Source organism: Muntiacus reevesi, chromosome 7 (assembly GCF_963930625.1).
Source record: "Muntiacus reevesi chromosome 7, mMunRee1.1, whole genome shotgun sequence".
NCBI lineage: Eukaryota > Metazoa > Chordata > Mammalia > Artiodactyla > Cervidae > Muntiacus > Muntiacus reevesi.
Window position 1 is genome coordinate 1,475,093 of NC_089255.1, and position 16,444 is coordinate 1,491,536.

Below are 16,444 nucleotides of genomic sequence, written 5' to 3' on the forward strand. Positions count from 1 at the left end.
ACTTCAGTGGCTTTACAAGGCATGACGTGTGCCTGGTCAGAACAGCGGTGGGGGGCTGTGGGTCAGCCCTTGGAAGGCCACATGGGTTCTAGTTACAGCCTGACGTGCCACGCTCACACTGGAGGGCTTTCAGACGTTTCCCAGCAGGCCTACAGCTGCTTCTGTTTGTCAGACCAGCTGAGATTCACTGTGGCTAATATCCCTGCCTTCCGTGGAAGCGTCCTCCTTGGGGATCCCTCTTATTACCTGAAGGCCTTCCTCCACTTTAGCAGGATGTGGTCTCACGTCATAGGTCTTCAATTTGAAGATATTTGGTCAGTAAGCAGCCTCACAAAAACTTGATGCTTTTAAAAGTTGGCTTAGAACAAGTCTTTCATTTCTTTCATGCGTTTAACTCGTTCGGGCTTTATCAAGCACTCCTCCACGCCCGGTGGTGTGAGCATCTCCGAACACGAGGATGGATGAAGAGAGTCCCCATTCCCCAGATCTAGGCTTTATAGGGTACATGTTTCAGATCCCAAGTAATTACAGGGAATGTGATGCCTCAAAGAAAGAAATAGGGGACTATAGGCAATCAGGGAAGGCTTCCTGCAAGAGGAGACTTTACGGCAAAGCTTTAAAAAGAGCCATTATGGGCTTCGCTTGTGGGTCAACGGTGAAGAATCTGCCTGCCACTGCAGGGGATACGAGTTCAATCCCTGGTCTGAGAAGATCCCACAAGCTGTGGAGCAACTAACCTCGGGAGCCATAACTGTTGAGCCTGTGCTCTAGAGCCTGGGGGCCTCAACTACCGGAGCCTGCTCGCTCCAGGGCCCAGGATCCACGACCAAGAGAGGCCCCTACAGTGAGAAACCCAGTCACTGAAACTAGAGAGCAGCCCCCGCTCGGCACAACCAGAGAAACGCCTGTGCAGCAGTGAAGACCCGGCACAGCCAGAAATAGGTAAATAAATACGTTGTGAAAGTCCAGTATCTTTAAAAAAAAAACCCACCATTGTAAAGAAGAGAGTGAGTGGCTTCCACACTCAGGAGATACATCACTCTGAAGAGAGTGCCGAGCCCTCGGAGTCGTTATGTTTGAAGTGGGGACGATATTTTGGAGCAGGTATCTTCTGGTAAATGCTGCTTGAAATCAGAGGAACAGAGGAATATTTCCGCTGTGTAGTCTCTTCTGCTGTATTTTTATTTGGGTTAGGGTTTTTGCCGGGGGTTCAGAAACAGTAGAGGTAGCTTTTAACACTGGAGTCAAGATGAATCCTTTAGTTTACTGTATACAACACTGGAGGCAGGCCTGGTTGATCCTGAGGGAGAAAGAGGAAAACCAGTTTTGCCCAGCAGTGTGCACGTAACCAAGCGACACTGCTGACGAGGCTTCGTCCCCGTAGCCGAGAGCGTCCTCTGACCACCTTCCCAGCTTTCCCAGGTGCTTTGGTCTCCCTCAAACAGCGACATAAAAACCTAAGCTCTGGGTTCTCATTAGAAAACAACCTGAGCTGTCTCTTCCAGTCAGAAGTCTTACTGGCGTCCGGGGGAGGCTGCTGTTGTTTGGAAAAGACAGCCGCAGCTGCTGCGGTGAGGAAAGTGGGCAGAGCAGTGGGGAGCTCAGCCTGCCGAGTCCAAAGGGGCCGCTGCTGGCCACTCCACACGTTGCTGTCATGGGGGGAGCTGGGCCCATGGTTGCCCCACCTCTGATTTTACAGAAATAGCTTTAAATTCTAAGAATGTTTAAAGGTTGGCAATTAACTCAAGAACCGTTTGTTTTTGTTTTTTTAAAGAAAGAAGGTTGGGCCAGATATCAAACCCTAACATCCAATCGAAACACCTTTTTGGCTACTGGAGGTTAGTTTGCATCCTCTGGTTCTTTGGTTGAAGGGAGATATCATTCCATTTATCCTTCTGTGTCCCGGTTTCGTCTTTACAGCTAATTAGGCAACTGGAACACAGAGTGCCAAGACTGTGTGAGCTTAGTCCATCCCAGAATTCTCTTTACATTGTACCTGAATGGTCTACAGCTTAAGTTTAATTGAAAATTAGCATCAGAAGAAACCAGATGAAATCTGCATGTGTGAGCTGTGACTGAGGAAACGGGTGGTCACATCGCTTCGCAGCCGTGTGCCTCCCGTGCACCTACATTCTCGGAGCATCTGTTGCTAAGAGCACGCCGTCTCCCTTGTGCTGCCCCCTCTCTGACGGGAGAGCCCTCGATTCGCCGTGGTCCCCGGGAAGCTCAGGACGAAGTAGCAGAGTGGCCCGCGGCTGCTTTGCTGGCCCCATGTGCTGGTGCCTCTCAGCCCAGGCGTCGTGTGTTCCTCTCTGTGGTTGCTTGGTGTGTGCTGCCTCAAAGTCTCTTTTGGGAAGATATAAGTGACCTCTGGGAGAGGAACGCGTGTTTGATACAAAGGGCATCCTCTCTGCCCCACAGATGTAGAGCCGAGCCGTTACCTCTGCCCCAGGAAACAGCACAGCCTGCGTGCGGTGCTGCGGTGGGTCTGCCCCTGGTGACCCTTCACTCTGAGCTCCGTGGCCAGCGTGCACTCCAGTGACCCTGAGAGCACTCAGAGTGGTGCAGCCACCGCCACTGCCCATTCCCAGGACTTCCTCATCCTCCCAGACAGAAGCTCCGTTCATTAAACAGTATGGCCCCATCCGCCCAACCCCACTTTCTGCCTCTCTGAATTTGCCTGCTCCAGGTACCTCGTATAAATGGAATCATACACTTGTCCCTCTGTGACTGACTTATTTCACATAGCCTAATACTTTCAAGGGTCATCCATGTTGTAGCAGTATCGAAATTCTGTTCCCTTTTAAGGCTGAGTCATATTAGATTGTGTGTTTATGTCACATTTTGCTTATCTGCTCATCTATCAACAGGTAACTTGGGTTATTCCATGCTTTGACGCCTGTGAACCATGCCGCTATGAACATTGGCTTAACCGTTTTTAAGTGTACTGGTTCGTGTTGTTACTTGTACTCGCATTGTCATGCAGCAGAGCTCCAGGACTTTTGTTTTTACCTTAGAGAACTGATACTGTACCCGTCAAACAGTGCCTGCTCCCACCCCTCACCCTCCAGCCCCTGGTAACCACCGTCTTACTTTCTGTCTCTGTGAACTTGACCACCTTAGACAGCTCATGTAAGTGGAATTGTAAAGTATTTGTCTTTTTGTACTGCCTGTTTCACTTAGCTTAATGTCCTTAAGGTTCATCCGTGTTGTAGCAGATGTCAAGTTTTCCTTCCTTTTTAAAGCTGAATAATACTTAGTTGTATGTATGTACCACACTTTGTTTACCCATTCATCTGCCAATTGACACTTGGGTTATTTCCGTCTTTTGGCTATTATGAGCAATGCTGTTATGGACGTGATATACAAGGATCTGTTTGAGGTCCTGCCTTCAGTTCCTTTGGATTTGTACCCAGCAGTGGAATTGCTGGATCACATGGGAGTTCTAGTTTTACTTTCTGAGGAACTGCCATGCTGTTTTCCAAAGCAGTTGCACCATTTTACTGTTCCCACCAGCATGCACAAGGACCCAGGTTTCTCCACTTCCTCACCAACACCTGTTATTTTGTGTTGTTGATAGTAGCCATCCTCTTGGGCCTAAGGTGATATTTCACTGTGGCTTTGATTTATAAATGAGGCACCTGTTGTTTGTTCTGGAATACTTGTTCCCTGTCTGAGCTTGTCTTGCACCTCTGGTCCCTTAACTGAGACCTTTGGTCTTTTACAAAGACTCCGACTTCCTTGGCCTTCTCTGTGGAAGCTCCAGTGCCTGGTAGGGAGCTGACTGTGCAGGGCATTGGAGGCCAAGGGTAGGAAGATGTGTTCTCAGTCTGCATTTAGAATATGCCGCAGACTGAGGGATAAGGCCACTCATGGGTGAGTGGTGGTGAGTGTGTGGTATAAGGCGGCAGCATTGACAGGGCACCCAGAGCATCTGTTCCTGTCGGCCACCGTCATCCTGAGGCCCTGAACCAGGAACACTGACAAAAGACAGCCAGGTGTCACCTGATCACTAGTGGGGCTTGTGTAAAACCTGTGGGTAGCAGGCAGGAGTGTGTGGGGCTCATCATCAGCCTGTGTGATATGCTTCCTAAGACCAAGGAAAGTATCTGTCGTCCTCTGAGTGTGAACAGAAAATGGCCCTGAGCTGCAGTCTGCATGTTAACTTAAATGCCTCCCTCCGTCTTCCTGATGCTCTGTCCTGTACTTGCATCGTGGTGTCTGTGGTTACTTTCCCCAGGGTGGTGGTGGACAGCTGGGAGAGAGGGCCATGGCTTTTGCCATATCCACCTGGGAGCTCCCAGAGTTGAGAGTCTGGTGTTCATCTCTGTACCCTGCTTCCAGCCCGAGGCCAGGGCTCAGCAGCTGGTTCAAGAATGAGAAAGACTGATTGGAACCCTACACTTTCCTCCTGTTCCCTGTAGCCCAGCATACTCAGGACCCAGCCTGGTAGCACCTTCTCCAGGACTGCTGTGAAGGCCCCTCAGCAGTCATGTCCAGGGTGATCATCGCATCAGGTGTGACTGTGCTAGGGACATCCTTATGAATGGCTAAACAGAGGCATCTTCCTTCCTCACCCCGCTCAGGAGCACTTACTCATGCAAATAATTCAGGAGTGTGTGTGAGCTCCAGCTCAGGGTACCAGGAAACCCGGCACCTCAAGCTAAGTGATCATTTGGAGAAACTTCTCCAGTTGTTACCCTGGAATTAGCACACATTTCCACAGCATGCGTGGGCACTCAGGAGCACCACTCCTGACTCTGGACCTCTTTGTGCTGAGTTAGTGGTAGGCACCTACCGTCCGTCTCCAGAGCATTTGCGCAGTGGAGATTGTCCTCCTGTGTCTGCAGCTCAGCGTGTGACCCATATTGAGGACAGAAAGCATAAGGTGCGTGTAAAACATCTGCTGTTGACAGTCTGTGTTTCTAGTCTTGTTGGCTCTTAAATATGTAATGATGTGTTTAAATTTGCTCACTTTAAAAATAGCTTGTGACGGCCTATCCTGTGTTGGAGATAAAGTGAGGAGAAAGATCAAAGTCCCTTCTTTCTTGAAGCTGACACTTGAGTAGAGGAGATGACCCACACCTACATCAGAGCAGATAGTGATACTTGCCAGGAAGAAGATAGGATCACAGGACAGGGACTAAAGGGCAAGAGGTGGAGCCCCGTGCCTCAGACAGAGAGGAGTTTGGTGAGGAGGTGGCATTTGAGCTGAGAGACGAATGCAAGAGGAGATTTGGGTGGAAATCATCCTCAGCAGAGGAAACAACAAAGGAAAAGGAAGCTTTAGGGCAGACGGGAGATTAGCATCTTCCAGGGATGGAGAAGAAGCAGGAGTGTGAATATAGCATAGTGATGAGGCAGAAGGTCGACAGAGGAGACAAGGACCAGCGAAATCAGTGGTTCCCACCACGAACGCACACTGCAGTTATCTGATGAGCCTAAAAAATTTTTTCCAGTGCCGAAACTCCTCCCCTGAAGATTGTGATCTAACTGGCCTGGGTGGGGCCTGGACATTAGTGTTTAATAGGAGTTCCATGGTACAGCCTGGGTTGAAACATCAACAGCGTTGATCATGCAGTCTTACAGACTCTGGTAAGGAGTTTAGACTTCAGCTGAATGAAGGGGAAGCCATATAATGGTTTGGGCCATGGTCTGGCTTATGTCCTTAAGAGATTCACTTTGGCTACAGTGTAGGGACTAGAGGTGGGAGGTTGTTCAGGTGGTTCAATGGAGAAATGATGGTGGCTTGGACCAAGAGTGGTGTCCGTGAAAATGGTCTGAAGAGGTCAGTTTGGGGGTGTGTTTTAGAGGTTGCAGTCACAAGATGGATTGGGTTTGGGGTGTAAAGCACAAGAAAATTAAGGTGTCATGAGAGTTAACCAGAATAACTGGGTGGATGGTATTGCTACTCACAGAGCTGGGAGAGATAGAGAATACAGTTTGGAGAAGAGGGGGAATCGTTGTGTTCATTGGTTGCAATGAAAGGATCAGACTTCTCTTCTGTCTGGATTTAGGTACTTGTAGATATAGGGCCGGAGAAGACAATGGCACCCCACTCCAGTGCTCTTGCCTGGAGAATCCCAGGGACGGGGGAGCCTGGTGGGCTGCCGTCTATGGGATCACACAGAATCAGACACGACTGAAGTGACTTAGCAGCAGCAGCAGATATAGGGCTTCCCTGTAGATATCTGGGCTTCCCTGGTGGCTCAGTGGTAAAGAATCTGCCTGCAATGCAGGAGACATGGATTTGATCACTTGTTCAGGAAGGTCCCCTGGAGAAGGAAATGGCAACTCACTCCAATATCCTTGCCTGGGAACTTACATGAACAGAAGAGCCTGACAGGCTACAGTCCATTGGATCACAAAAAGTTGAATGCAACTTAGCTAAACAACAGATATAAGCTGTCAAATAAAGTTGAACAAAATATTCTGAGAAATCCTCTTATTGTACTGCTGAGAGTTTCTTGAAGCCTTCTACGGGTAAGCATCAAAGGCAGCTGGCTGTTTTATTGCATGGAACCAGTGATGAGAAGGGAAGAGGAGGGAAGTGTGAAGACTTGAGGCTTCTTTCATGGATGCAAGGGAAAGGTATCCTTTGGTAAATTACTATAGTTAACAGCTGTCTTGCTATAAGAATTGAGTGGTGTAGTGATACACAGAATCCAAAATAGGCTGAGATATTAATATTTGTATTACATTTGACTTTAAGGGGATTTTTACCCCAACAAAAAATATCTTTTAAAATATGTCTAGTTCACATTAAGATTATAATTAATTTTCTTTTCCTAACCAGGCCTTGGGTGTCTCACAATTAAAAATAACCCAGATTTTAAAGTCAGAATCAAATTATTAGAATTGCTTACAAGGCATTGGAGGACAATATGGAGTTTGTTAAAACAGTTTTGTTTTTCCTCTGATGGAAGAAAGTGGTATAAATTGCAATGGTAAAGCCTGCTGACTGGTTACATCAGTCAGAAGAAAAAGTCCTGATTATAAGCTGACTGAGGGCACAAACTGTTTCTTATACAGATTCTGTTCTTAAAAAAAACAACAGCAACAAAATACCTAGTGTCTCTGCTCTCTCTGGGGTTTGTTTTGTTATTTAGTAGTTTTCAGATCTTTTTAGCTAAAACTCTTTGAAATCAGTCCTTATCTGAATGACTGAGCAGGAAGGTTGACCAGAAGTCCCACAGCCCCTGGGACATTTCTTCATAGAGAAATTTGAGATGTAGCTGCCTTTGAGTGAAAAATGAGAGAATGCAGCGTAGCATGGCTGTCTAGAAAATGGCCATGGTCTGAAACTCCTTAATAAAGCCTTTGCATTGGCTCCAGACCTCAAAAGGTCAAGAGTAGGCTGCGTAGTGTTAAACTTTGGCGTCCAACTGCACTGCCGTCCGTTGTGCCTAAACGGGTTCTTCTCCATAATCAAAACAGAGAGCGCTCATGCCCGTCTTCCTGCTTAACTCATGTCCACATCCGCTTGCAGATAACTGCAGTGACCTGAACTCGGAGCTGCAGAGGGTGCTGACGGGGCTGGAGAACGTGGTCTGCTGCAGGAAGAAGAGCAGCTGCAGCCTCTCGGTGGCGGAGGTGGACAGACACATCGAGCAGCTGACTACGGCCAGTGAGCACTGCGACTTGGCCATCAAGGTAGGGCCCCTCCCCACCCCTCTGTGCGGCTCTCAGATCATTGAGGGAAATGATCAGATTCCTTTCGTCTGAAGTGCTGTTTTTCTCGAATATCTATTGGGGGTGGGTATTTCTAAAAAGGCCTTTCTAAAGATTGGGCCACCAGGGAGAAGCCGGAGCCCTGTACATTTTTGCTGGGTTGAATCATATCTGAGAAAGGCATTTGATCAATAGTCAAGATCACTGTCTTTGCTGCAAAAATGACTACTTCCTTAGAAGCTATGAGACTTAATAGTATTGAACCATGTCATTTTAGTGTGGTTCATCATACAGCGCTCTGAAGTTGTAAGATTAACTTGGAAATTTTATTGCAGCTTTCAGGATTCTAGAATGTTATTTCTAGAGTTATCAATTCATGGTGCTAACAAAGGGCCTGAATGAGTCATCTATCCTGAACGTACTGGGTTGGCCTCAGTCCCGCCTTTGCTGTGCATTCACCTTGGGCTTCCCTGGTGGCCCAGATGGTAAAGAATCTGCCTGCAATGATACAAGGAGGGAGACCCGGGTTCAATCCCTGGGTAGGGAAGACCTCTGGAGAAAGTAATAGCAACCCACTCCAGTGTTCGTGCTGGAGAATTCCACGGACAGAGGAGCCTGACAGACTACAGTCCATGGGGTCACAAAGAGTCAGACACAACTGAGCGGCTTTGACTCGCGCTCATCTTAGTCCTTAGGGAGCACCAGGTGAGAAGAATTTGCTGTATCTGCACAAACTCACCTTGAACCGTGGGAACATCAAGTCCTCTTGATGCAGGGCCTCTGGTATCTTTATATTACTTCCCCAGAGCTTCATGACCTAGGCATCTCAGTTCACACTGAGAAGTCTGAAAGGAGCCTGTGTCAAGGGGAAATGTGATGTTATCCATAAAATGTTTGAGGAATAAAGGCCCAACACTCTGTCAAGAGGAATCCTGGATTTCACAGAAGAGCTGTGATATCTTGAGGTAAACCATGATTCATATTAATATTACATCTGGTTTCCCATCTTCATTCATCACAATTATAAATATATAGTTGATGTGGTTTGGGGAAGCAGCCCCTAGTGTTTTTCTTTCTGGAATCTCCAGGCCCTGTATGTGATTGTAATGTCAGCTTGGGTACTAGCCCCAGCCTTAGCATCAAGGAAAAGAGGAAGCCATGGGTTTCTGCCAACCAGCAAGCGACAGAACAGACCCTGGAGCAGGAGTGAGTAGGGCAGAAGTCTCTGATTTGAGAGGAAGGACAAAGCACTGCATGTGGAAAGTGGGTACCTGTCCTCATCATGACACCCTCTGATTGCTAAGTTGCTCAGTCATGTCTGACTCTTTGCGACCCCATGGACGATAGCCCGCCAGTCTCCTCTGTCCATGGGATCTCCACGCAAGAATCCTGGAGTGGGTAGCCATTCAGTTTTCCAGGGAACATCCCGACCCAGAGATTGAACCCCAGTCTCTTGCATCTCTTGCATTGGCAGGCGGGTGCTTTACCGCTAGAGCCGCCTGGAATGCCCTGCACCCTTAGGCCACTCATTTTTGAGACCTATTTCACATCACATCTCTTCATTGCCTTCTACCCCGACGTGGTAATTCCACCGCTTCTTTCCAAATCATTTGGCATGTGCTTCCTTTTCCAAAGGACAATAATCACGAATGAATAGTTTCTGAAAGCAAGCAGAATGAGTGCTTCCTTTTCTTAAAATTTATATGTTTTCAGTGAATTAAAAAAAAAAAACCGTCCAAGTACTATCAAGATCCTGTTCTTTTTAAGCTCATAGCTGTCGTGTTAATTAAATCCCTGCTGTCTTAGAAGCCTCCACAATGAGTTCCCTCTTTTCTGTGTCGCTGAGGTTTATTTTCATCTTTCGTATCTTGGGACTGAACCTCATTCACACCTTCTGCTTCTGATATGACCCTAAAACCTGGAAATGGTGATGTGACCCATTGTATCGCTGAGCTGGAACATGGGAAACCTGTGATTTAGGAAATTTCAAGTTAGATCTTGTATGTAGTCTGCAACTTCGCCTTTGCTTTATCAGGATCACTAACTGGCTTGCCATCTGGTTATGTGTATTCACTGACTCTGGAACGTGGGTGAAGGAGATAAACGTCTGTGTGGCTGTTTGCACTACAGACAGACTTAAACACCAGGAAGAGACTGTGTTTTTCTCATGAGGGGAGACTGCCGGGAACACAGACCATGACCCAGGCCGTGACAGCCTCTTCTGAAGATGGGGAGAGGGTGACTGGGGGATCGGCCGCAGTGGAGTGACCGTGGAAGCCCCCTCCGTGGACACCCGCCCGCGGCTAGCCTGTGTTCTCCCCTGCCCCCTCCCCAGGGAACTGACTTGACTTGTCTCCGTGGCCCTGTTTTCCAGACAGTGGAGGAGATCGAGGGGGTCCTCGGCCGGGACCTGTACCCCAGCCTGGCAGAGGAGCGGTCCCGGTGGGAGAAGGAGCTGGCGGGGCTGCGGGAGGAGAACGAGAGCCTGACGGCCATGCTGTGCAGCAAGGAGGAGGAGCTGCACAGGACCAAGGCCGCCACGAACGCCGTCCGGGAGGAGCGCGACCGGCTGCGGAGGAGGGTGAGCGCCGGTCCCGGGGGAGGGCCCACCCGCAGGCGGCTGCTCAGCCAAGGGCGCCCTGAGGGTTCCGCGGCATTGCTCTCTGTGAATCAGCATACCTTTCTGGGTATGCAGTCATTCTTGAGAGTCGTCTGAAAGTGCTGAGGCGTGCAGGTAGGATTTGTTTTTAATCTCTGCAATCAGCAAATCTTCGTGGATGCTAAAATTTATCCTGGCACAGTGATTCTCAGCCATTCTCTGGGTACTCACGTCTTCCCCAAGCTCAGATAAAAGGTTCTAACTTTAAGGTAGGCAAATAATTTATAATTTGCAAAAATATAAAGAATTTCCACTTTGCAGTTTCTTCTGATCATGTTTCTTTAGATTTATAGTACCTGCTCTCATATATCCATACTGAATCTAATATGAAATGTCCTTTAGACTCATTAAAGTTAACGTGAAAAAGTCACTCAGTCGTGCCTGACTGTTTGCGACCCCATGGACTATACAGTCCATGGAATTCTCCAGGGCAGAATACTGGAGTGGGTAGCCTTTACCTCCTCCAGGGGATCTTCCTGACCCAGGAATCGAACTAGAGTCTTCTGCCTTGCAGGCAGATTCTTTACCGACTGAGCTATCAGTGAAGCCCATTAAAGCTAATAATCCTATATATATATACATCTGTGTATGTGTATGTTCTGAATGTGTATGTGTAATTCCTGGTAGTCACCTCTGCCTGCTTAAATGGCCCTATGACCCAAACAGGTTTGAGAACCACTTTGTTTGGTGGTTGGTTGGAAATACAACCATTACTAAAGGAGTTGATGTTTCAGGATAAAAATGTTTGGCAGAGTTGTTAAGCACTCACTTTTCCAAAGATAAAGTTTTTTCTTTGGAACCCACAAGTATTTCTTTGTTTGACAATTAATTTGATCTGCCATTGGACTGGAGATGAAGCAATGAATTCTTCAGTCAGAAACAGTTCCCTTTGAACTTTGAATTACTAGACCTGCTCTACTCTTTCTCCATCGTGGCAGAATTAGAAGCTTGCTTTCTTTTGTGCGCTGACTGGTGATTTTGCACACGGAGAAGGAAAAAAATACATCTTGGTCTTACCATCGCTCTTTAACTTGCTTCACTAAGATCAGTGTGTGTACATCATTCTGTTTTTAATCCCCACACAGTTTTCACACTTGCCATTGTGTATGAATATGAACGAAAGCCCTATTTTTGAATGTTATTAACTCTTTTCCTCATTTGTGGCTATTGCCAGCATTTCCTAATGCTCATATCTGGATGTTATTTTGTCTAAACTCACATGCATAAGCTTATTTTCAGAACCCAGCTGTATTGGATGCTAATCCTGGCAACGGCAGGTGTAAATCATTGCAGTCAGCGAAGACTTTATCTGGGCAAGCTGAGGACATTTACTTAGTGCTAAGGCCCACAGCACATGTAATTTCCTGGGTTGCACTCCCTGATCATTATGACTAATGCCCTAATTAGGTGCGCTTGCTTTTAGCACGCACATTCTGTTGGTGCTTACTTTGTGAAGGAAATGCTGGTCTTAGGCCTAATTACATATTGTGGTTTAGAATAAGTTTCCTCCTTGAACTTGAGACACTAAAGCACAAGTCAGCACTTGATTGTGACTAGCAAAGGAGAAAAAACCAGTTTCCCTTCATTGAGTATTTTCTCTAACTCTGAAGGTCAGTCTTAAGGACAGCATAGTCTAATGGTATCATACTCTGTGCCAGGGCTCAGTGACTGCTTGGGGTCACAGCTTGAACCCCAAAGCCACTGTGAGTTTCTGGGAAGTTAACCTATGCTCTCTGTGCCTCAGTTTATTCTTCTATGAAATGGGGATAATAATAGTACCCAGTGCGGGAACACTACGTAATCCTCATGAATCATCTAAGCACTTGACTAATGCATGGCACATAGCAACTGCTCAAAAATCTATCAGTAATTGTTTGGGGTGAAGTCCAGAGTTAGTAGTCTGGAAAGATTAACACCATACCACCTTTTTTCCCTAAGAATCGTATAGATTTGAATTCTTAGATGGACATTGAATAACTGCACATACACACAGATACACATACATTGTACTCAAAACTTTTATTCTGATCACATTTATTATCTTGTAGGTTCTGTAGTTAATACAGTTTTATATAAATGTATGTGTTTATATTTTAATTACCTCCAAATAAAAATATATTAGGGAACTTATATCTTTTCCTCAACTGCAAATTCCCATTTTATGTATACCCATGAATTAGATTTATTTCTCTTTATTCCAAGACAGTTGTGGGTGTCAGAATTTGCTCAATGCCTTTGAATGCCAGTTTGCTAGATTTTAAATGCTGGATGACTTCTACCTACCATGACCCAGTGTATTTTATTTCCCTGAGGAGAAATCTGCCTTTTGTGGTTGGTTGTCTTCTCTTCATGATGTATAGCTCTGAGGAATGACTAAGGTTTGGTTTCAGTTCCATCCTTGTGGTTCCACATGATAACATGGCTGGTTTGCCTTTGTTGTCTTCCTGGCCACTCAGAATCCAGAGTTCATCAAAGTTGCCTGGAAAACAGGTTTTTTTTTTCATTGCCCACATTCTTTGTATAGAATTTGAACTGATCAGATCAATAGGATTGATGCTTACTCCCTTGCCTGTAATTAAACAGAGTGCTCTCAGTAGGTTTTCTGAGCCTTGTACATGATTTAATTAAATTAGACCTCTAATGTCAGCAGATTGGGCTACTTGGCAGAGCAGTAACTAAGGAACAACAGGCAGACAATTTTTATTATTGGTCCTAGCTCATTATTAAATGAGATAATCATTTATTTCTGCATGCTCTGTAATAGAACCACTCATTTCCTCATGCATAAAGAAGTGAGTTTAATTTAGGCAAAGTAAAATTAATTACTCTAGAAAGGGAAGCACTTGGCTCTCCTTTCATTTATGCATTTTGTAAACATGACTGGTCGTCTCCTCTGTGCCGGGCAGAGGGAATATACTGATGAATGGGATACAGAAGGAGATACTTGTGCAGATACTCATGCAGAAGGAGTCTTGTGGGTGTGAGCGTCCAGCCCAGTCCTCCTTGGGCCCCAGTGCACACGCAGGTGTGGCCCTCATCCCGTGAACTTGCAGCCTGTGGTGATGTACTCAACATCCTCTTGTGTAAGCCCCAGATCCACTCCTAGAGCCATTAGTTCTGGATCCACTGGTGCCTGTTTCTGACTACTGCACTGCTTCTGAACACCCAATCGAATCCACCTTCAGTATTCACCCAAGTTACCTCCAAGGGCACTTGGCAACCAGTGTTCATGCTTAAAGGGGCTAGAGAGAGAGGAGTCTAAATTAAATGAAAAAGCCTCCTGAGAAAGATTAATGACCTTAAAGGTTGACCATGTGTTTTATTATATCCTTCTTTCTACTAATTAATTCATGTGTAATATATACTTATTATTAGGCTGCCCACCCCTACTGGGAGATAAGATGCAGAGCGTCAGGCTGAGGTGTCCAGAGCCTGGTCTGCCTCTGAAACAGCCATTCACTGCATCTGATTGACCTCCCATTGTAGGCTACCAGGGGCTTCCCTGGTGGCTGAGTCGGTAAAAAATTCGCCTGCAATGCAGGAGACCTGGGTTCGATCCCTGGGTTGGGAAGATCCCCTGGCGGAGGGCATGGCAACCCACTCTAGTATTCTGGCCTGGAGAATCCCCATAAACAGCGGACCATGGCAGGCTACAGTCCATAGGGTCGCAAAGAGTCAGACACGCAGGACTGCAAAAGAGTACTGCTTCATGTTTACTGTGAATTTTATTTATATTATAGTGAATGCAGATCAATCTCATAATACTTATGGGGGCAGGGGGTGAGGACCTACCTAGATCAAAGGATACTTGAACTCTTTTACAGTGCTGTAGTTTATTTTTCTAACACGTATTCTTACAGTTATGTGTTGTTTAATATATTAGAAATAGATACATAGAAGTAGAGGGGGAGCTAATATGCTAAAATATTAAGAGGCCAAGTCTAGGCCGTGAAGAGAGTCATATATTTTCTTTCTACTTTTCATTAATTTTCAAATTGAAGAAACAGAAAGTAAAATATGAATTATGGACTGTGATCGGCATCTCCCGGCCTTAATAACTTGATATCCACACAGAAGCAGTTATTCTCTTTTGTCCTTGATGGAGATTTGTTCATATCTTACCTTTTTCACTTCCTCTTAGGAGTTTCTTTCTTTTTTTTTTTTTTTTTTTTTTTAGGAGTTTCTTTATATGAGGAAGAAGATGCCAACATTTGCTAAGTTCAAATTCATAAAATATTTATTAAAGAAAAAAACAAAACAGCAGCCATGAGCTGAGAGGCGGGCAATCTGGTCCGGTCTTCTTCCGCTGCAGTTTGGGGGTCCTCGCTGGCTCTTCTTCTGTGTGACTGGAGCGTGTAGGATACACAGTGCTAACAGACTAGCCTTCCAAGCGAGAAGCTTATTTCCTGCCTGCGCTGCATATTCAGTGCAGGTCTGAGGATGAGCACGCTGCTCTGCTCCATGTGTTCCCTCAGGAACCCAGGGTGATGATAGCCTGTTCCCTAAAACATCACTTGAACACACTCCTCCTCATCTGAATGCTCTGTTCACAGCCCATGGACCAGAGCTAGACAGATGCTCCATCTCACTGGCAAGGGGCTGAGAAATAGGAAGGAGCAGTGTATTGAGCAGTAAATGTTCCAGGTGATTGATTTGCTCTGAGTGTGATACCAGGTAGACTTGGACGGGAATGCAGGTGCCAGAGAATCAGGCAGTTTCACGTGTCCATCCTAGGGTGGCTTGGAACATGTGTGACGGCGTCACTGGGAAACTCTTCCAAGGGATAGATGCTCGGGCCCTTCCATGAGCTATGAATCAATGAACGGGCTGTAGGATCCTCACACACTTCCCCATTGTGATCCCAGCAGAACCCAGACAGTAAACGGAAGGCCGTATCCTTCAGTCACCCGCTGTGTGTGTTCCAAAAGCCTCTCCAGACATCTTTACCTGCTCCCCCACAGGTGGAGTGAAGAGAGAGAGAACCCCCCACAGCCTTTCTGGCACTTTCTATTCGTGCCTCACCCGCTTCTCCAAGGGCCACAGTGTGGTAGTGACGAGCGCTGCATCTGAGACAGGAGTGGTTCCCTCCCCCGTCTTCCGCTCATCAAGGTCACATGAGTGTAAGAGGGGGTGCAGAGAGGGGTGAGCGTGTTCCAGAACCTACAGGGACACAGGATCCCTGGGAATGCAGTCAAGGAGGCATCGCCCGGGGTGGGGGAGAACTTCCCGTGCTCATCTGTCGAACGGAAATAGTTTTACAAGGTGCCACCTACCAATGCATTTTTTTCAGTGCAGTTTTGTTTATTTATTTTTAAGGACCTGTTAATAATATTGATAATACTAACATTCTTTGACCGCTTTTAGACTAAACATACCCCTCTTGTACTAAAAATAGATACCACTGAAGCAAAGCAGGATGGTAGAGCCTGAATTATAACGCTGAATATGTTTTGAGCATTTACTAGTGATGAGTGATGACGTATGCACATCTCATTTAACCTGCACCATAATTCTAGGAGAGGTACTGTTATACCCTTCTTAGACATGAGAGGCCCACGGAAGTTTAATGATCCTGGTCTGTGCTGACATTAACTCTTAGCACCGAAACTTAGGCTCTGGTAGCCTTGCTGTGGGATGCAGCATTCACTTTTCTATTGTTTGGGCTCCTTTCCTATGTTCTCCCTGCTTTTCCCCATTATCATCTCCTGCTTCTACCCAGACCGGAAGTAAAGCATCCTCTCTTACATAATGTGGGTAGCAGGCTCCTTAGGGTACAACACATCAGTGTCCCTGGTATCCAAAACAACACCAAGTGAAGACAAAATAAGTTTGTTTCATAGAGAAGAAGCTGTCTGTGCACATATTTATCTTGATGTGAGCCCAACAGAACATTTTTGGCAAAACCTATCGTCCCCTCTTTTCCATAGTTGAAGTTTTAAGAGCGATCCTTGGCAGAGAACCCACAAGACTCTGATTTTCTCATGTCTTCTTTGAAAACAGTTTCTAAATGCGCTCTGTGCACACCTGTGCCATGAAAATTGTGAAACAGTTTTTTTAGTTGTGGGTACCAGTGTTGGCTTATCCATCCCTGTCTCCCTCCTCCAGCCTCCATTC

At 46.3% G+C, this 16,444-nt stretch overlaps 1 protein-coding gene across 6 annotated transcripts in view; it reads left to right on the top strand.

Moving 5' to 3' along the window:
- MCC (MCC regulator of WNT signaling pathway) overlaps positions 1-16,444 on the top strand; it is a 478,958-nt gene that overhangs the window by 396,289 nt on the left and 66,225 nt on the right. For all 6 annotated transcript variants that reach the window (XM_065940908.1, XM_065940914.1, XM_065940909.1 and 3 more), the window contains 2 exons: positions 7,490-7,653; positions 10,046-10,252. In XM_065940908.1, coding sequence (XP_065796980.1) covers positions 7,490-7,653; positions 10,046-10,252 — 371 coding nt within the window. The remainder of the gene's footprint in view (positions 1-7,489; positions 7,654-10,045; positions 10,253-16,444) is intronic.